Below are 22,436 nucleotides of genomic sequence, written 5' to 3'. Positions count from 1 at the left end.
TTTTAAATAAAAGATGGCGATGTTTCCGGTCATACTGGGCCTCCTGCGCAGCCATGGCCGATGCCAAACTCTGCTTTGCTCTACTGAGAGCTCGACAAGCCTGTCCTGAAGTGTCGACTCGTAAGCAGAACAGTGTGCCGGTGCTTCCTCGTCTCAGAGCTGGCATTGCATGACACTGGTCACCGGATTTGCCAGCTCCCTTCTGAAGTTCAGGAAAGCGGGAGAGAAACCAGTAGAGCCAATTCTCGGAGGTTCGGATTGCGAACAAGAGCTCACTCAAATGGTCTGCCCAGATCTTTTGACTTTTGGCAAAGGCCGCCAACATCGGTTTGAGCGTACGACTGGTTCGCTCCGTCAGATTGGACTGGGGATGGTAGGGTGAAGTAGTGCAGTGATCAATTCCTAGGGAACGGCACGTATCACCAAACACCCGAGCGGTGAAATACGATGCGTTGTCCGTAATCGGTCTTTCCAGAAAGCCAAGCCGACAAAACACTTCCTGCAGCCTCTGAAGCACCACTCGCGCTGTCATCTTCCGAAGCGGAAACAACTCCACCCACTTGGAAAAATGATCCATGACTACCATCAGATGTATAAACCCCTGCTTACTCCTGGCGAACGGCCCCATTAGATCACAGGTGGCTACTTGCCACGGACGCTCCCTGACAATCGGTTTCATCAGGCTGGGCGTCTTGCCACCCCTTGATTTCACCGCTTGACAGACATGGCAGGAACAGCAATAGTGGAAAGTGTCATGGCTTCATGCCAAGCCAGGTCACAGTCTTGCTCAGTTTTGCAAAAACTTTGGAGCCACTCAAGTGACCGGTCATGGGCTCGTTGTGAGAGAATTGCAACAGTGCACCTCTCAGACTTTTGGGCATGACCACCTTAAACAGGTCCAAGGACTCCTCTTCGGTGGCTATGTATTTTGGCAGGAGCCTGTCATGGTCCAGCAAGTATGTATCCGCGGGGGACCCAGCGACAGACACTGGTTCCCGTCCCCCTGCGCCTGCCGCACTACCAGCAGCGTCTCAGTGCTCAGTCTCCTTGATACCGTCGCTCAACCTCGACAAAACGGATCATCTTGCTGGGCCTTCAGTAGCTGCTGAAAGTGATTCCCCATTCTCCCAAAGGGGAGCCTGCTATCGTTCCCACTGAGGACTGCAGCCATCGCTGCTGCTTGCATCGGCATTATGGGTTCGCTTTCGTAATGCTCACCCTCTCGCCCACTACGCGGCGCGCTGCTTGCCATGCTCGCGGAAAGGGTTTGCTCGTCGGCACGCTCGCCCTTCTCTTCAGTCGGCGGCTCGGCCGCCGTTTCGCCCCCGACGCTTGCGCAAAGGCACTGTTAGCGGTTGTCGCACTGGGATCTAGGCTCCTGGTAGACACTGGGGCACGAGATAGTGCGTCAGCTACCACATTAGTGCTCCCCTTCCGATACTGCACTGGAAAGTCATAATTAAAGGCCGAATTTTTAGGCATTAAAGAAGCCCGTTTTAGGCTCCAAAAATAGGCAGGCAAAACCTTTTAGGCTTCCATAATCGTAAATATAGGCACAATAAATTTGTACATAAATGCAAATAATTTGGAAGGAAGACGTGTGCGACCTCTATCTATGACAGGAAAACAAAAATGTTATCGCTTAAGATGGCACAAAGGCGCCAACAGTTGAACATAGGCGTACAATTGTGCTTTGTCCCGCACGGTTCACAGAACACACTTTCCCGTGTTCTGCTTGGCGAGCCACTGTCGCATCAACACATTCCTAGGTGTCTTTTCGGCATGACTGGGGATGGCAGAGTAAGAGCAGATAGCCAGATAGCTAAAAGACCAAAAGGTAGGGATTCCTCCTATTGGCCGGGTTGAATCGTGTAGAGCCAATTTCTCCCCTGGCAGTGAACCACTGGCGTAGCCAGGGAGGGAAGGGGGCTTCGGGGGGTTCAACCCTCCTACCCCCCCCCCCCCCAGGAACATTTCAGTTTTGTATGTGTATACAGTCGATCCCGGATATATCAAACTCCGATATATCGAATTATTGGCTATATCGAACAATTGAGAAATCCCCTTAAATTTCCCATGCAAAATTATAGGGCTGGTGCACACGTATAGGCCTCCGAAGCTCGGCCAGGGAGTGCTGCGTCGCACGCGTTTCGCCGCCTTTCTCGCAAAAACTGGTCGCTCCTCTCCCCGCACCTGCCTTTTGACTGCGCTGTCTCAGCACGTTGACGCACCCTGCACGCACTGTTCTCTGCTCGCCGTGCACGTGCAGCTTCACGTGTCGCTTGCTCTGAAGGTTTAGAAAGATCGCAGAAATGGAAAAAACGTTTTCACGGTGGGAATCTCACCAGAGGAGGGTGCTTGATCGACCACCTTTGCGGGACCGAGCATGTCGTGGTATGGAGTAGTGGTGCCTCTTGAGGGCTGCATTCAGGTTGCGTGGATCCAGGCACACACGAAGAGCCCCATCTTTCTTCGTTATCTCCACAATCGAATGAATCCACTCGCCATGTTCAGTCAGTGGCGCAATCGCGCCATTCTCCTCCATTCATTTGGGCTCCATTTTCACCTTGTCCTCGAGCGTGCCTGGTATTCTGCGAGGAGCACAAAGTGTTGGCACGGCACCTTCACGTAGGTGAATGCTGTACAGTCCTGAAGCTGACCGATGCCTTCAAAGATGTCAGGAAATTCATCCAACACTTGTTGGTACTGCTCTTGGGGCTGTGTCTTAGCTAAGTTTGTTGCTGCATGAAAAATCTTCACACGGGAGAACAATCCCAAAGTTGTACATGCAGTGGCTCCCAGTGCTGGCTTTAGTGGCTCCTTCAACAGAAATCTGCTGGCACTCCCTGTTGTTTACTGCACAAGTGAGTTCACATTCACTGTCTATCGGAAGCTGTTGCCCACTGTAGGTAGTGACTTTTGCTGTTGTTGGCTTTGTTGCTGGCCTGCACGGCCACACATCTGTAAAAGAATTATGTTGACATCCGACCCGGTATCTAACTTGAATGTCACTTCATGCCCATTCACACTGACAGTCTCACTCCAGTCAGCTATGTTGACATTGCCACCGCACACAGTCAAACAGCCCAAGTACAATTCCTCCTGTGAGTGTTGCTGTGGATGCTCGTTTAGCAATCCGATTTGCGGTCTGTACGCTGCTGGCTGCCGACCTGGCTGTTTGCACAGATGTGTGAAAGGGCCAAGTTTTCCACAGTTGTAACAAGCCTTGCCATACGCTGGGCACTGTCGAGGGACATGCGAGGTTCCAGACGAGTGATGAGGCTGTTGAGGCCTGTTGGCACGTATCGGGCGGTCCGTTCGATTCATGGCTTTTTTCTGCTCATGAATGGCATTCACCTCCGGCTTTTGGTTTCTTAAGTAAAGTGCGTTGTGGGGCTAGTTGGTATGACATTAGAACGGTAAGGAACTGCGCGATTGACGGGACACAAGAACAAGTAGTACACAGGACAAGCGCAGACTAACAACTGAAATTTATTGAAGCATAAATCTTCCACTTCAGAAAACGTACATGCGCACAAGCTCTCTCGACAATACCACACACCATAGTAAAAGCCCTTTATCTACGCTAAAAATGCCAACTCTTTCTTATGCAGATAAATGGAGGGTTCACTCATGCATTTATCAGGACCTAGCCTCGAGATCACTGACGCTTCCAAAATTTCACGTGCTCTTTTTTCTCTGGCACGCCCGAGCACTTTCGTTTCTTCAAAAAGTGGGATGCAGTTAGCGCAGGATCTGCAATGAACCGCCAAATGTTGCCCACTGGCTGAAGCTACAGCATACGAATGCTCCGAAAGGCGTTTATTTAAACATCTTCCAGTTTGGCCGATATAGACCTTGCCGCAGCTTAACGGGACCTCATAGACAACTTCCGATCTGCATCCTACAAACTTGCGTTTGTGATTCGTGCCGCAGCTTCCACTCCTCTGCACACTCGTAAGGGCGCACACCCGTGACAATTTACATGGTGCTGAACAAAGAACATCTAAGCCAAATTTCCTGGCCACCTTCTTGATACCATGCGAAAGTTTATGGACATGCAAGTTTGCAGTTTTTAGATATGACTATTTTTCAGGGATGGTGGTCACATGTGCTGGGCTTACCAGCCACGCTCTAAGAAGCCCCTTTTACCATACGATACTTGCCATTCAAAGCTTGTTAAGAGGGGAATCGCGAAGTCATGTTTGAAGTCTTCTTTAAGTAAGTCATGCCACCACACGGTCCAGGATAGTTTCACCTCCCAAGTGGCCAGACTGCAAGAAGTGGGTTTTCCGGACGTTCTGCTAAAGGCCGTAGCAGAGAAACTGTTGGAAACCTTTGGTAGATGTACCGCGTCTCCACGGGCGGACACTACATTAGGAACAGAAAGGCGAGGTTTTTGTGGTTTTGCCTTATGTCCATAAACTTTCGCATGGTATCAAGAAGGTGGCCAGGAAATTTGGCGTAGATGTTCTTTGTTCAGCACCATGTAAATTGTCACGGGTGTGCGCCCTTACGAGTGTGCAGAGGAGTGGAAGCTGCGGCACGAATCACAAACGCAAGTTTGTAGGATGCAGATCGGAAGTTGTCTATGAGGTCCCGTTAAGCTGCGGCAAGGTCTATATCGGCCAAACTGGAAGATGTTTAAATAAACGCCTTTCGGAGCATTCGTATGCTGTAGCTTCAGCCAGTGGGCAACATTTGGCGGTTCATTGCAGATCCTGCGCTAACTGCATCCCACTTTTTGAAGAAACGAAAGTGCTCGGGCGTGCCAGAGAAACCAGAGCACGTGAAATTTTGGAAGCGTCAGTGATCTCGAGGCTAGGTCCTGATAAATGCATGAGTGAACCCTCCATTTATCTGCATAAGAAAGAGTTGGCATTTTTTAGCGTAGATAAAGGGCTTTTACTATGGTGTGTGGTATTGTCGAGAGAGCTTGTGCGCATGTACGTTTTCTGAAGTGGAAGATTTATGCTTCAATAAATTTCAGTTGTTAGTCTGCGCTTGTCCTGTGTACTACTTGTTCTTGTGTCCCGTCAATCGCGCAGTTCCTTACCGTTCTTTTGGTTTCTTGTTGCAATTTCCTGTACATGTCTCATTGAGATTTCAGCTGCCTTGCATGCAGACACTATTTTTTCAAGAGTAATGTCGCGCTCTTGTAAGAGGCGTTCACGGAGAGCTCCGTCACGAATGCCCACCATTATGCGGTCACCGATGAGTCTGTCGCACTTGTCGCCACAGTCGCATTTCTGCGCCTGTCGTCGAAGGCAAGTTACAAAATCGTCACTTGATTGACTTGGCTTTTGCACCATCGAGTTTAGCAGGGCCGCTGCCTGTGTGACGTTCTTGTACGGGCGTTACAACTCGTCAGACTTGTCAAGAATGTACTTCACTGGGTCTGCATTGTCGCTGTCAGTGGCAGGATCCGCAGGAGAAGTCTGAGCGATGCAATGAGCATGCGGTCCCATTACATGAAGCAACAATGCCTTCCGCGATGACTTAGGTTTAGTGTCATATTCACAAGCCAGTTCATATATCGTGTATGCTTCCCATGCGGTGGATGGATCGTAACCCAGTTCGAAGTGCAGTGGTGGCTGGATAAACGTGCTGGCCATGCTTACTGGTTGCAGGCGAAGAGTCATTGTTCTGACACCATGTTATGTTGTTTGGGCCTAATGAGAATTCAGAGCACTGCTTCGTGTTGGGGCAAGGCCAACTGTGTTTGAAGTTTTGGCTTTCCGAAAATAATCCTCTACGCCTTAAATCATAATTTTTGGGAAGTAGGACAACACCCACTACAGTGAAACATCGGTGATACGAATCTCACGGGACCACCAAAAATATTCGTATCATCCGAAATTCGTATCACCAGAAAGCATGGGAAATTAGCATGCAACAAAAGAAAGGTGGCGTACATTTTCATTTATTGTTTTTCAGGGCCGCAGCAACGTCAGAACCCTGAATGATTGTCAGTTAAGCATTTAGATGTCAGCAATCATACCAGCACTCGTAAATATATGACCCGTACGCGCGTATTTAATTAATGAACCAGGTGCGTTGTGACCCGCAACAGCAGTAGCCCCTTCCAAATTTTAGTATGATTTTTTTGCATGACACCGGAGTACTGCAGTGAAAGTAACAGAAATTCTTTGACGCGATGGATCAAGGCCACAAAGTTTCAGAACCACAGTCCTATGTTATGATTTTGTTATTGCGGAGGTGTTGGGGATGTTTTTTGGGAGATTTAGAGCCATTCCCGCACAAGTGCGACCTCAGCGGTCGCGCATGTTGACGTTGTGAGGCCTGACTCCTTCACCAACACCGTCCTCGCCTTCTTTCGGCCCTCGTCCGCCTTTCATAGGATGTCTGATGCACAAGGCAAGCACGTGTAAACACAGTACAACGACAGCAGCTCGCGTTGACGCGTTAAAAAAAAAGCATGGCGCTAATGTGCTCTGTAATATAAATGCGAAGGCACACAGAGGCACATAAGAGCCTCAAATATTCGCGCACACAGTGTCAGAGGCCGTGACGCGTCTCTGAAGGTTTTTTGGGACTGTAAGAAAAGTGCTTTTCTTCCACCGTGATTCTGACAATGTGGCGGTGCGGCGCGCATACCCACGCTTGCACGTGCTTGGCGCGTCCTCCGCAACAGCGCGGACAGCACCTCTTCATACCTGGGCGGTAGCGTACGTTCATATCAAACGTCGCTCGGTGAAAATCGGTTCAACAACCGTACTCCATTACATTGCAGGCCAATGGGCCTTGGTTGGGACCAACGAAATATTTGTATCACCCCAAAATTCGTATGAGCGTGATCATATCACCGAGGTTTCACTGTATGCCATTATTAGTCTTTCTGAGGATAAGCGAGGTACCCGCTACACATCTGTAAGGTATTATGTGCGCTTTGTTGATGCTGCATGTGGCTGATGACGATTAAGAATTATGGCTGAGCACTTTGCAGCGGGTGGGAAGCATTAAACCACATACTCGTTGCACAATTAAAATTGTGTGATGACTGGTTGTTATTTTACTCTTTTGCCATACTATATTACATAGGTTAACGAGATTCCTTGCTCGACATCACGCCTGTATAGGGTCTTTTTACAAATGAGTTTCAAACACCAGCATGGCTCTGTTATATTTTTTTTCTTTATTGCCTCGCACAAGGATTTTCACATACTTATTGTAAACCAGGGTACAGTGCAATGATACACCATCAGCTGTTAGCTGACTGCATGTTAAAACTTCGGCATGTTTAACGACGACTCCACTGTGGGAACCCACTCCAGTACATCCATCTGCACTTTCTGCATTTCGACAAAACGAGACTCAGGTTCTCAAAAGTAATCGCAAACAGGTCTTACTTCACATTGGCATCGGGAAGGGCCGTTCGGGTTTGCCGTATACTATGCAGGCCCTGGAACATAAGGTCGTAAGGTGCACCTTCATTTTCAACGGAGAGAAACCGGATTCCATGTAGATTTAACGCAAACTCCAGCAGTATTAAAACGTGTTCATTGGTCTCCGTGGTAGAATACTCGACTGCCACGCAGAGGGCCTGAGTTCAAATCCCATTCGACTTCTCAGTCCATCGGTTACTTTTTCATGTCTATCGGTTATGCCAACAACGGCGATGACGACGCCGCTCAACGCAGGAGTGGTCGCCTGAGAGCTGCGCTCTAAAAGGAAGTCGCACAGACTCAAACTGACAACGGATTTTATTGAAGGAACAAGCTGTGCAGGTGCACTGTTTCAATGAACACTGGAAATTAGCGAACAGGAAGTAACCAAATGCAAAAGAAATTTCATAACGGCATGTGTCGCTTACTCACCTCTGACCCGCTTTTCTGGTAAAAAATGTTTCACATTAGCATTTGTTGTCACTGCATGTGCATCATATGCAAACGTCTTAGGTACTACATATTTTTAATATTACCGTGACTCTGAAATTCTACCTATAGTATGGGAAAATTTTTGCTTGAATGGAAGCTGTTTTTTAGTGTGACTGGGGACACCATAAAATGTAAGTTGGCCTTGGGTTTGCATGAGGGCTAGACGCAACGTTCTCTGCAGCAGGGGTTCATTTACAAGTTATGATGCCAGAGTTATACTTATTGAAAGTCAGCCAAGGTAGGATGATCCTGGCGATTGCATCACATCTTTTTGCTACATTTTGATTCCCTGCTACTGATAAAAGCAGTATCTATCTCGGTATCTATCTGAACACAGCAATGATTCATGCAACTGAAATACTTTGTTAAGGAGGGACCATGCAATTATTTTTCATAGGACAATATGTAATTTTTAAGGTATTATAAAATATTTCGTGTGCCTTTTTGAAAGCAAGATATTTTCCAAACTGAGAAAGTTGCACTTATCTGGAATGAGAATTGTATGTTCTAAGCTCATTTAAACAAAAGTTGTTTAACATTCACGACTGAAATTGCAGCTTGATATCAACTCATTCGTAAATGTTCATAACACCGTAACTTTTGCTCAAGTGGGTTAGGACATAAATTGTGCAGCGTTCATCAGATTATTGCGATGTGCCAGTTTACTTTGTGACTCTCTGTTTAGGAAAAATGTTGCTCCCAAAAAGTCGCAAGAAATATCTGATGTTTTAAAAAGGACATGCTGTACTAAGAAAAAGATTGTATATTAAATCGACCAATTTCGTCGAGCATTAATATTTTTAAAAAGTAGGGTCTAGACGAAAGTGCCGCACGTGCAGGGAGGCCGAGTCCAAATGGGTGGAAGAGCACAAGCTGGAGGCCCACTCGGACTGGGTTCGCGACGTTGCTTGGGCGCCGTCACCTGGCCTGGAGGCCCAGAGCACGATTGCCTCTTGCTCCCAGGACCGACGCGTCATCCTTTGGACAAGCTCTGACCTGGCCACATGGAGCTTCCAGGTTTGCATCTTTTGTGTAGCTCATTTAACGTGATTTCCTCGCATCACAGATTTTGCCTTCACTGTCAACGTCTTCGTGAAGGTGCACTTGAGTCAACACCCCTTGCAATATTAATTTTTGGGTTGGACAGAGTTGGTCCTAAAGCCAGTTGACGACGAGTAGTTGCAGCGTTTTACCATGGTACATAACACAGTGAAAAATGTGTAAGGTCTGACCCGGTTTGTGTCGGGCGGTGGAAGCAGGCAGGCTAGTTCAACTTATTGAGTGGGTAGACGCAATGGTCGCCTTCTATCTTAACAGCTGGTACATACTTGCAATCTGCTTCTGACAGCACTGTCTGTGTAAGAACCACTCTCGATTGCGGCCCCACGCAGTAAAGCATGGACCTCGCAGATAACAGTGGTCTTCAAACAGTAGCAATAACTATTCGACGGGGACTAGTTGGTGTGGCACCGTTCTTTTGCTGCGCTATACTGAAACACAAGGACAAAATGAGAAGACTCTACGCATGTGCGTAAACTTGCATTTGTTTATTGCTAACAACACACATGAAAGGATGAGAGACGGATAAAAACAGATAAAAAGAAATGAAGGTGAACTGTGCAATTCTAGGATTCATGAAAACACGTGTGGGTTCATGTAATGGGCATCTAGGAAATCTGGCTTCCCAGCACCACGGAAAGAGAGTTTACGTGGTTTGAAGGATCATTGTTTAGCATGAAGTAAGCTTCGATGATTTCTCCTCCATTTTTTTACTTACAGCGATCCAAAACCTTGGTATCACTAAACATAGGTTTACACCCACATCGTGCACAGTGCGCCGCTAAATGCCCTGGAGACTGCAGCATTCCAGTCACGTATCTCTGTTCTCTTAATCTGATGTTTAAACTTCGTCCTGTCTGCCCTATATATAATTTTGCATGTGAAGGGAATTTTGTAAACCACGTTGACTACACAATCCAAATACCTGTTAGGATGGCTTATTCTAATTGCAACACTTTATCCTAATTACAACGAATAACATCCCCTATACTTTCTTTGGCATTATTGTCTGTTCTCATTAATATTGTGTCTAAGAAACGAGCCCTTAAAAGTAATCGTCTTTCCTGCACTCATAGCGAGGGTCTCGTTCTGGCAGACTTGATGCCTTCAGGTAGTATGCGAGGGACTATTGGTCAGCTGCCAGCTCGTAAAAAGATCATGTGCTACGTGACGCCAGCAGGCAGAAAAAGAGTGTTCCACACTCACCGCCATGGCTGCAACTGGCGCTGACTAACACTCCCAGGTTTAAATGCCCATATATACCCCATAAAGTGGACGGGAGGATGACCGCCGCCGTAGCTGAGTGGTAGAGCATCGGACGCATTATTCGAAGGTCGCAGGTTCGGTCCCTGCCAGCGGCAAGTTATCTTTTCGTCCACTTTACTTTCTTCACATTTTATCTTAATTACAACAAATGACATCCCCTTTACTTTCTTTGGCATTATTGTCTGTTAGTTCTCATTAATATTTTGTCTAACTAAGAAACGAGCCCTTAAAAGTAATCGTCTTTCCTTTATTCCGTAACTGTTGCTTGACAGTTTTTCTTTATCGGAATTAACTTTTTTGTCGACCCTTTCATTTTTAAAGGAGCTGAGAACACAACTTTAGTGCTACGCTTTTCAGCTATCTTTTTTAGGCCCTGCGAAATTTTATGTATGTAGGGTAACACAGTCACCCTCTTCTGATCTTCATCAGTGTTTTTGGCTGCCTTCTTCCTTTCACTCGGGCCTCTCAAGAATTTTTTCAGCAATAGACGCTGTCATAGAAGGGGGGTAACCACTATCTCTGAGCTTAGAAACTGGACACATCGTAGTGTGGTTGATACTATAGGGGCATGACTTCCTAATAGACTGGCTGACGTTTGAACTGCCTATGGCTCTCTTGACTACGTAAGGTAACAGACTTGTTTCACTTCTCATTTTGTACTCCCAACATGTGTGGCTAGCACTAAAAGTCGGCGAAATGTCCAAAAACTGTAGGCCTCCCTTGTCTGGCATTTCCATCATAAATTCTAATCCTTGGTGCGTGCGCTCTTGCAAACATCTCTACACATCCTGATCCGAAAATGGTGAAATGGAAAACATACTAGAAAGTCATCTACGTAGCGGAAACATTCTACAGGTCCAGTGCTATGTAGCTCATTGTGCAGTACTCTATTGCCCTTAGCAAGAATAGTGCTGGAGCTAAACAAGACCAGATGCATATTCCAGAGCTAGAGGTCGCAGGCTGATCAGCAGGGTAGCCGGAAAAGATGTGGGTCATTGCACAAAGGAGAGGTGCCATAGTAGTGGGACTGCAGCTGAGGGGTTGGAAGGGAGTGTCTCGAGGGGAGGAGGGTACAAATGTGGGACCTGTGTGAGCTGCTCCCTTGAGATTTCTGGGGCTTCCAGAGGCACCCACCAGAGCTCTACACTAGAGTATTTGGGGAGTATTTCTGCCACACAACAATAATCGTCATCTGGCTTGCTCGCGTTTCCTTTCTTGAAAACCCAGCTCTCGTCACTTTCCTATCAAGAATGCTATGTCGCGCTGATAACGCGCGTGCCGTTCGTGACCGGGAAGTCCCGGGACCACGGTGATAACGCAAGGAAAGTATGCGCGGTGGATGACGATTATTGTTGTGTGGCAGAAACACTCCCCAAGTACTCGATTTTTTCTTAGAGTGTACCCTGCGTGGTAAATCTTGAATGTAGGTGTGAAGCAGTGGCGTAGCCAGAAATTTTGTTCGGGGGGCGGAGGGGCTGACGTTGCAGCACGACCTCCTCCTTGAATTTTTCGAACGACTAAGTATATGAATAACATGTATTACCAGTGACAATTTGTATTAGATGCCGCAAATCACTTTTTGAATGCTGTGCACTGTCAAGAACGAGTAAGAAATGAGTTTTTTCATAAAATTATTATGTTGGCATGCCCGCAGAATCTTTCCAGAAATAATTGTCTTCAATTTTTTCAATTTTTTTTTTGTGTAAGAGGTACGGCAAATATCACGTAAACTTTGGAACTGCATCAGTTTCCAACCGAAGAAGCACCTGATAACAAAAAAAGTGAAGTCCATAAAATGGCCATGACGAGGTCAAATATTTTAATGCAGATTGTTTACACAAAATGTTCATCTTTTTGCACAAATGATGCGGCCAGGGAAAAACGACAATGGGAAAGTACACCTCGAATACGGGCAAAACATGTCACCGGAAACAGTGCGCAGTATGCTTACACAAAACATCACAAATGTACATTTAAATATGCAATCAATATACGGAACTAAACAATGATCAATATACATAATGCCCAAAATAAGGCAAAAGAACATGGTGCACGATCACAGAAACTGATGTGTCCTTGGGCCAAGCTGCTGTCTCGGACACGCAGAAATAACGGAAGAAACTATTCCAAAACTCTTTTAAAAGTGCGAACCACTATTGTGCACTCAATATAAAATGAGAGTTGTCACTTCTAGTTCAAAAAACAATGAAGAACAAAAACGACAAATGAAAGTAACAAACAATACCGATATTACGGCTTCCCAATAGCTGAATTTGTTTGGTAACACCGCGTATGCCGACCTCTCAGTGAACAAGGTGAAGCTGTCGATTGGCTGTTAATGTCCACCTGATGCCCGTATTCGTATGCTTATATTAGGTCACGGTGTTAACTGCTAAAAGGTACAAAATCCTCACTGCTTTAAAAGGTGGTGACATTGACCTGAACTCTGGAACAGCAGTGTCTTTTCCTTTCGTTTGTGCTGCTTTTTGTCCTGCTCGCTATCAAAGTACAAAATTGACCCGGCGAGGACGCTTAGCGAAGCGGTCAATGACTTCCGACATGCTATGTCGACGTTTCTGTGGGCATACAAAAGTGCCAGGCCAACCATGCGTTCCTCAGGCATCTCGGAGCGTAAGTAGTTCTTAAGTAACCTCATGCTTGAAAACGTTCTCTCTACGCTGGCAGTGGTCACTGGAAGGGTGACTAGAATCTGGAGTAGCTTGTACACATTCGGATAGGACCTGCTGTCGCAATGAGAGAGGGCATCGGTTCCTGTATTGGGGCGCTGGTTTGCTGCTTTGTCCGCCCACTTTGTCCACCATAGTCGCAGTTCTCCCAAAGCAGCCCTCGTTTCGACGTCATGCGCAAAAACGCTCAGGAGATTTTCTGCTCCTTTCTCCCTATCATCTTGCATTGGTGGTACTGCGGATGGTACAATTACTGAAAAGTCCTTTAGAAGGGCCCTGTGCTTCTCGAACAGTTGGTTTAACTGGGCTAGTACGTGGTCCATGAACGGAATGAACAGGGTTCTGCGAAAATATTCTTCCACGCTTTCGAATGCATTGTTCCCAAGGTTTTGCTTCCGGACACCGGCTCGACGGCTGGTGATCTCCACATTAAGTTTTTCTGCCAATACCTGCACTTGTGCAAATATTTTTGAAAAAGAAGCATTCGCGTTCTTGCGGTCACATTCAATTGTCTGCTGTACCGCTTCTATGTCATCAATGGCAGCGCCCATGTCGATACTCCTCATATGAAGCTTCTTGGACAGTGGCAAAGTAAGTGCTAACACGTGCTCCGCCACATGCAGGCTTACAAGGAACGCTGGTGACAAGAGTGCCAACATTTGACTGTTTGCCTGCACTGGACTTTCGCCATTTCCGTTAAACTTAATCTCCTCTAGTGCTTCGATCAACGGCTCAAAGATGCTCATAAATGAAAGCACTGCATCGTGCTTCTCGACCCAGCATGTTTCGCATAGTCCCAAAAGGCGCAGCCTTGTAGACTCAGGACAGCTCAAACTTATCATTTTTCGCAAAACGTGTGAGCGGCTAGAAGATTTAGGGAAAAAGACTGACGTCGCCTTTAGGGTCCCAAAACAGTTTCAGATGTCTGTGATGGAGCATGCCGCACACAGAACTAGATTAAGGGGGTGACTGGCGCAGTGAGTGTCGAGTGCGGCTGGATATTTCTCCCGAACAGCAGCTTGAACACCATTCGTTCTGCAGGCCATCGAGCTTGCACCATCGTAGCCTTGACCACGGAGATGCTGCATGTTAATTCTAATGTCTGTAAGGAACCTATGATGGTGTCGGTGAGGGCCTGCGGTCACTTTGGTCGTGAATTGGCACAAAGCCTAAGAACACTTCTTCGATTTCGTTCGCATCCTTATTAAGGTACCTTGCACAAACAGTTAGCTGCTCGATATCGGCAATATTCGTCGTTTCATCAGCAAGTACGGAGAAGCAGCCTGCAGCGTTCACTTTTGCGACTAGGCTTTCCTTCATGATTGCAGCAGAGATTTCTATAATCTGGTTTTTTACATCTGGGCTTAAATACGAGGCATTATTTGCGCAACTTTCCAAATGCTTTTTGTACATCTGTGTCGCCACAATCCGCTCGAATGCGAAGCAGCTCTCTGAAGTTGCCTGCATTTGTAGAGGAGGCTGTGCTTGAATCCATGGGACCACTGTCTCCATGGCCACGGAGAGCCAGATGTTGCCGCCCGCAAAAGAGAACTGTCTCAACAATAGGCTGTAATTTCCTTCGGTTCTCTCTTATTTGAATTTGCCTGCCATGTTCCATTTGATCAACATCTGAGACACACACACCTCCTGAGAAGGTTTGAAGAAAATCATCGGCTACCAGCTGAGTGTCAGTGTGATATTTAGTGGCTTCATGTGCACCGAAGACTTCAAGGGTGTGCTTCCACTTTTGAAATGGCTTGGATACGAGGGCCCCAGTGCGCGCATGTTGGCCCTTGCCAACCTCACTTCTGCTAAAAAGGACACACACTCGGCAAAACGCACACTCTTGAAGCGCTGAGTAGCTAAGCCGTCGGTACCTGTCCAGCCAAGCCACCTTAAACCTTCGTTTCTGCTTCAAATCGTTCATAAACATGTAGCCTGGCAGAGGAATTCAAGGAGAAGTTAGCAGTTGATGTTTTGTCTGATCATCCACTTTGGAGTCATCTGTGTAGAGCCCGATATCAAACTTGCTTTTGCTAACATTTTGAGGGTCTGAAAAAGAGAAATAATTAAATAAATAATAATAAGGCTGAAGCCTAATGAATCCCACCCCCCCGGGAGACGCCCCTGGTCGGTGGTGTATGAGAGCACGAAAAATTGGGGGGGGGGGGGGCTGAAGCCCCATAAGCCCCCCCCCCCCCCCCTCATGCCCCTGGTGTGAAGTACCAGGCAGGGGAGTGAATCCTGCCTCTGGTAAAGTTGGACACAGCCCTTTTATTGCGATAGCAATTGTATGGACACTCCGCGGGTTCCTCGGTGATACGAATCTCGCTGGGTTACCAAAAATATTCGTATCATCTGAATTTCGTATCACCAGAAAACATGGAAAATTAGTATGCAACAAAAGAAAGTTGGCATGCGTCTTGATTCAGTATTTCTCAGGGCTGCAGAGACGTCAACGATCATACTTGTACTCGTAAATATATGGTGCATGCGCATGTGTGTAATTAATGAACCAGATGTGTTGTGCCCCGTGACCACCAGTAGCCCCTTCCTAATCTTACTACGCTTTTCTGCATGACAGCAGAGTACTGCAGCGAAAGTGACTTAAGCGCTTTGCACACGATCGATAGAGGCCAAGCTCCTTCGCCCAGACCGTCTGCTTCGTCTCTTGGGGTCTTCGTCCACCTTTAATGGGATTTCATGACGGACCTGCAGCCCAAGTTTCAGTCTTGTTTCATAGAACGTCTGATTGCGGGGACATGGCGTGCATCGACACGGCAGGCACGTGCTAACACAGTACAAAGACGCTGCTGCCTCGAGCACAGGAGCACGCGTCAACGCGTCAGGAAAAAAAAAGTGCGACGCCAACGTCATCTGTAATCTAAACGCAAAGGCACCTAAAGGCCTCTAAGATTCGCGCGCACTATCTCGGAGGCAACAACGCACCATTGATGGTCGCGCATGCCCGCGCCAGCGCGTGACTGCCGCGTCTTCCACAACAGTGCAGGCAGCACCTGTTCGTACTTGTGCGCCAGCGTACGTTCGTATCAAACGTCGCGGGGTGCAAATCGGTTCGCAACAACCGTACTCCAATACGTTCAAGGCTAATGGGCCTTGACCGGGACCACAAAAAAATTCGTGTCACCCCGAAATTCGTACGAGCCATGATCGTATCACCGAGGTATGTATGTAGTGTATATAAATAAAAGCCACAAAGAAAAATAAATCGGAAGAAAAAAAATTCTGAAGCGCACCACCAGGATTCAAACCTGCGACCCCTAGAGTGCCTCGATGCGCGCGCCCCCGCTTAGAGTGGTGTCATCTTTTGAAAGGGCAGATGCCGCCTTCTCGGCCTTGGTGGCAGCGTTGCCGCCATTTTGAATCCCCCGCCCGGTAACTTGTGCGTTGCGCGCGTGCTGTTGTTAGGTCGGTGCTCGTTTCCCTCCTGTTTTATGCGATCGCTACCGTCACCATGGCCGGACGTTGCGTATACCGCAGTGCACCAATCATTCAGGAACGCAGCAAGCTATATCGTTTTCCAAGAGACCCGAAGAGAAGGTTTCTTTGGACAGTAAAAATCAGACGCGACAAGTGGCATTCAACGAACATAATCCACTTGCAGCGTAAGCTTCCAGCTAGTATTTCGAATTGTCACGCAAGCAAAACTTGTACCGGCGTCAACCTTGCGTAAGAAATGGGCACACTGATATCAATCAGCTGTACGCTTAAAAGATTTTGGTTCACGTGTGTATGAATCCTGCTATTTACTTCGTAAACATTCCTTACTGCACTTGGTTGATCCTGTATCTGCCTTTGATTTTTCCTTTCGCTATTTTTTGTGATGTGAAATTTATCATCAAATACATTATGTGTGTTTGTCTGCAGATGATATCCTTCTTTTTTTTTCTAATAATAATTATTTGTGCGATTTACGTCCCAGTACCACGATACGATTATGAGAGACGCCGTAGTGGAGGGCTCCGGAAATATAGACCATCTGTTCTTTAACGTGCATCTAAATCTAAGTATACGGGCCTCTGGCGTTTTGCCTCCATGGAAATAGGCCGCTGCGGCCGGGATTCGATCCTGTGACCTTCGGATCAACAATGGAGCACCATAACCACTAGAAAACCACGGCGGGTTCTTGTTTTCTATATTCCTTTCCGTGGTTTAAGTACGCCTTCTGTGCTGTCTGATGCCATGTATGTATGGGGGCAGTTAAATCTTTATTCTTCACTGTTTCTGCGTTTCCAGGTTATCTTTTTGTCCTGTCTTGAATCATTACACAGTTCTTGTTTTTTTAAGCATTCACAATCACTGTGAAGCGACTAGTGGCAGTCCTCGGCAAATTCCGCCATGGAGCACTTTATTTGTGTAATTGCTTCTGTCAGCACAGCATCAATACGCACAAATGACCTGTACACTGGATAATAATAGGGGGTTAATAACACGCACACACACAAACCCAGTATTAAAGTATTTGAGCAAGCATTATTTATTTATTTATTTATAATATATGCCGTGAAGGTTCATACAGAAGTGCGCATACAAACAGCACTCGCGAAGCGTCATTACAAAGAAGACGACGGGGCAGCATTGTGTACAGCAGACCCGCTGTGTCACTAAAAAAAATACAAGTAACAAAGTCCAGGTGTACAATGAGTACCTCATGGAAAACCAGTTGATACAATAAAAACTCAGAGGGTCATTTATGCATTAACCTAAGATGAGTCTAAGGCGAAAGCCATCTTCTTCTCAGTCGATGTATTAATCTTGTCCCGCCATCCACTGAAAGCTTTGCGCACCTAGCGTGGTTTTGCATTGCCTCCAGGATCGGAGGCACCTCACCTGGCTTTGCACTGCCTCTGTGATCTAGCCACTTTTGTTTGACCAAGCTATGTCATGAAACGACAGCATCATGTGACGTCCCGCCAAAATTTGTGACGTCATGATGGTGTCATATGGCGACGTCATCACGTGACTGATTTTTTGCATCACTTGTCCCCGACGCCGCGGAACGCCAACGCCGACGGTCAAATTTCGTGTTTTATGAGGCATTTAAGACTTTCGACTTAAAAAAAACGAAAAAACGTCCGCCTCGGTGGTATAGGGGTTACGGTAATCGGCTGCTGACCCGAAAATTGCGGGTTCGATCTCGACCGCGGCGGTCGCATTTCGGTGGAGGTGTAATGCTAGAGGCCCGTGTACTGTGCGATGGCAGTGCAGGTTAAAGAATACCAGATGGTCAAAATTCATGGAGCCCTCTACTACGGCGTGCCTCATAATCATATCGTGGTTTTGGCACGTAAAATTCCAGATATTATTATAAAAGAGACAAACAAAGAGATATTATCAAAGATATTATAAAAGAGACAAACAAAGGACGCAGTGGATCTGCCGCGCAGAATGCAAGACAGTATTGGAAACACTCAATAACATGTGCATGCAATTGGGCATGCAAAAACGAAAAGCTGCAGGTACAAAAAAAAGGGAGAACGCACACATACTGCGCTTATGCAAAGTATTATGGCATACTACACAACAACGTATTCATTGTTTTGATAAAAACTCCGATGCCGATACAAATGCGGCCACAGGTTGTGAGCAAGAAATGCCAGCTATAATAACGATAAATAAGCTTTCCTTTCATTATATCAGAATATTTGCACCACACTGCCTCTCGGCCCTTTATCCTGTGTACAATATGTATGCTGTCATTTATAATAAACGAGTAAATTGTTTGTAAACTCAGCAAAATAAGCCAACTTAATCGCGCTTAGGTAGCTTCGCAACACTAAAACGTGTGGGTTGAGATAAACGTACTGCTGTTGCTGCTGACATGAATATAAATACTTTAAACGATTATTTGTGTTTTTGGAATGCAGCGTTTACGAGAAAATTAAGTAAGGCATTAAACTTAACTGTGTTGTTTCCGGCGTAAGGAAGAGGATTCGTTTTCAACGTGTCTACGTCTACCTCTCGTGCATACCACATACACATGCCGTCAGTGTACATGAATTACATGCTCCCTTAATAAACATTTAGGCAACAACGGCACTAAAGGCTGTCCAAGCATCAAAAAAGAAAAGAAGAAGAAAAAACTCGCTAGCGTGCACTTATTTCCGGACGTATCCGCGTACCACAAGCGCGTTGTGTAGCGCGTTTCGCATGCTGCCGAGCTGCGGCGGGATTCGCAATGGCGGCCGCCGTAGCAGACGACGTGGCTGTCCTCACCCTCAGCGGAGCGCGCGGGCATCAAGGCACCCAGCGACCCCTTACTTGCAGCGCCCCCGTAGGGGCGTCTGCGCAAGCAGGCGTTTGTTGTGTAGCAACACAACGGACGGGGGTTTTGACCCCCCCCCCCCCCGCCCGCCTCGTTGTGCGTGGCTTTGCCATGTCCAAGGAATAGGGGATCCTGGGGGTTGAGCCGGCGCCAGGTGATTGGACCTTTAACACTTTCGTGACCGTGGAAAAATCGGTTGTTTTTGGGTAGTCCAGGAAATATTTTTTTCCTGCCACAGAAACTGATGGATGCTAATTTGTAGGGTATCAAATGATCGAGGAAGAATTCGTCTTTCCAACAGTATTAATTTTAGACAACAGATTTATTTACAATATTATAAAAAAATTACTGCAACAAGGAAAAATGTAACAAGAAAAAAAATCATAAAAACATCCATGCTACTCTGCACAGTTATGTAACAAGAAAAAAAATCATAAAAACATCCATGCTACTCTGCACAGGGTAAACATTTAAAAAAATCTAAATATACATATTGAACACAAAGCCCTTATAGTATAATGCTGCAAATATAGGCTATGTAAGTGCAAAAGTTACTTACATAAATACAAAAATGTAAGCACTAGTGCCTATCATGCCACCGCATGAAGCAGTTTCTCGACGCAGTGAAACAAAGCTTGGCTGCACATGTTCCACAGAAAACATTTTTTTTTTTGCTGCTCAACTTTCCTTTCTTTGTAGCATAGTTTTCAGTTCTGGTGTTTTTCCTTTTTTTTTGTGGTTGGTGCTGGGTACCCTGAAGTGCCTTCCTGTGTATACGTTTAACTGAACAGTGTACCCCATTTTCGAATCTGCCAAAACCCATAATTTCTATTCCCATTTGACCACTTTGTTCCTCATGTACTGCCGAATACCAGACTGACCTTTAAATTTCACCATTTGCTCACCCACGGAAAGGTTCCGAAGCATTGAAAAAATAGCGCGGATGAAGCGTTCATGTGTTGCAGTAGAGAAGACACGCAGCGAAACGTCCTGTGAGATGCGATCGTCGTCTTCTCCAGATCAGAGACAAGAATACAAGCAACGCCTTGAACCTTTTCTGTGGCATCACTGACGGCGGAAGAAGGCCTGGAAATGTGTGTCGTCGAAGCCAATTGCAATGCAGCCGTGGGACTTGGACGATTTCTGTGTACACCAGACGAACATGCGCATTTCCTCCTCAGTGACCTCTCTCCAGGATCCGTCCCTCTCACTGTGCTTTTCGAAAATATGCATCCACGCATACTTGCATATCTCTCTGACGACTTCTGCCGTGAAAAACAACTAGGAAGAAGCCACCGCGCGGCACTCCGGAGCGCTAGGTCAAGGTCCACTCTGTGTCGTTTTCGCGGAGAGGACTCCGCTCTTTCTGCAGCCAGCGCCAAATGCTCCCGCCCTAACCAAGTTGACACTTTGCAGGTAAGAGCTGTGACCTTTAGTACACACCGGTTACGTTTACATCAATGTGCAGCAGTTATAAGGTGGCCCGAGGAGAGAGCAAAACTTAACTGGCACATACCTACTTCTGTTCCGGGGCAGTTTGACGCATTATCGCCGTCCGTACTGAAGTCTGATGAATTGAAGTCGTCTGTGCTGCTATCATCATCCAGAGATTGTTGCTCAGATTCATCGGAATCCATTGAAATTCGCCGTTTTCATTGAGCACCCGCGAGCGACGTTGAAGCCATAAGCGAAACCATGAGCACTCGCCTCCCCGACTGCGAAAGAGCTTTAAAAATTCTCCCGCGGCAGGAAAAGGAAACTCAAAAGTGAAACTGATAAAATACTTCCTCTTGTACTCTTTAAATGGCGTTAGCTGTCCAGAACCGCTCAGAAAGTGCCAAAACTTGAACTTGAAGTCATCGATAACATACTATTGATGGGAATAGGTGCGGTCGCGAAAGTGTTAAGGCCCCCCGGCAGAAGCAACGCACCCCTTTGGCCCTGGCTTCACGTAGACGGCACCCCTGGGCTGGCCCACCCGGAGGAAATTGGCAGTCGCCTTTTCCTGTCTTCCAGTTTTCCTGGTGGCAAGGGCTCACCTTGTGTGGCTATCCTGCCTAGGGTAAACCATATTCGGTTATAGTGACGGCGCACTACTGGCGTTGCGCAAACTTGTTCACATGTTCTGCCACGTCCCCTTGTTGGGCTTCGTGGTGGGTGGTAGGTGCCGTTTTCGAACAAATCACTTTTTCATGGGAACCTTCAGCCCTTCTTCAACGATCGTGCCCCATAAAGGGTACGCACCGACGCAAACTCACTCTTCTGGCCTGAAAGCAAAGAAACTTTTCCGAAATTTCATGTGTTCACTGCAAGCAACCGTCAACAAAAGCTAGAGCTATTTCACCATTCCTAGTGGCCGAGTGCCTAAAAGACGATTGGAGCCGGTTATAAGGCCACAAAGATGGCAAGTGGGGGGATCTGCTGCTCGAACTAAGACAAAGAACAGTTCAACAAACTCGCACACCTAGTAGCTATTTGGTAACGTCCCTGTATCTAAGTCCACACCGAACCACGAACACAGTCAAAGGCATAGTATTGGACGAAGACTTGATGACATTGAACGAAGATGAACTCCTCGACGGATAGAGGGACCAAGGTGTAATCCTTGTGCAGCGAATCAAAATCAGACGGAACAACAAAGAAATCGCAACAAAGCATCTAATACTTACTTTCAGTCTCAACACGTTCAGCACAAAAAAGGAACACGAAAACACAAGGAAGTGCACGACACAAGCGCCGTCTAACAACTGAAAGTTTAATGGAAGAAACGTGTCATATATAAGCATAAAGAATTAAGAAGTTGAAATACCTCCAGCCACAAATTCTTGGAGGAAACCCGACGTTTCGAGACCAGCTTGGTCTCTTCTTCAGGGGTGACTGTGCTGGTCAGGGAGGCTTCGTCGCAGCCAAAAACAAGCTGCGACGAAGCCTCCCTGACCAGCACAGTCACCCCTGAAGAAGAGACCAAGCCGGTCTCGAAACGTCGGGTTTCCTCCAAGAATTTGTGGCTGGAGGTATTTCAACTTCTTAATTCTTCCACCCAGCCAGACAGACTTCTGTCGAAATGTTTACATTTAAGCATAAAGAAAAACAAAAATCTTATCCCCCACCAGGCATGTACTCACGTATGCTGTAGATATGTAATCTCAGCTTCTGTAAGAGCAATTGAAGGCTGGCTCACGCATCTGTCTCTTGCTTTTATAATTTCAAACGCGTGCGCTGGTCCCTGTGCCTCATCAT

General features: G+C 46.7%; 1 protein-coding gene across 1 annotated transcript in view; it reads left to right on the top strand.

Moving 5' to 3' along the window:
• Positions 1 to 22,436, top strand: part of LOC119388290 (protein SEC13 homolog) — a 492,033-nt gene that overhangs the window by 398,146 nt on the left and 71,451 nt on the right. The window contains 1 exon segment of the mRNA XM_049413908.1: positions 8,738 to 8,915. Coding sequence (XP_049269865.1) covers positions 8,738 to 8,915 — 178 coding nt within the window.

This window comes from Rhipicephalus sanguineus, chromosome 3 (assembly GCF_013339695.2).
Source record: "Rhipicephalus sanguineus isolate Rsan-2018 chromosome 3, BIME_Rsan_1.4, whole genome shotgun sequence".
Taxonomy (NCBI): domain Eukaryota; kingdom Metazoa; phylum Arthropoda; class Arachnida; order Ixodida; family Ixodidae; genus Rhipicephalus; species Rhipicephalus sanguineus.
This window is presented reverse-complemented; position numbering and strand designations above follow the sequence as displayed.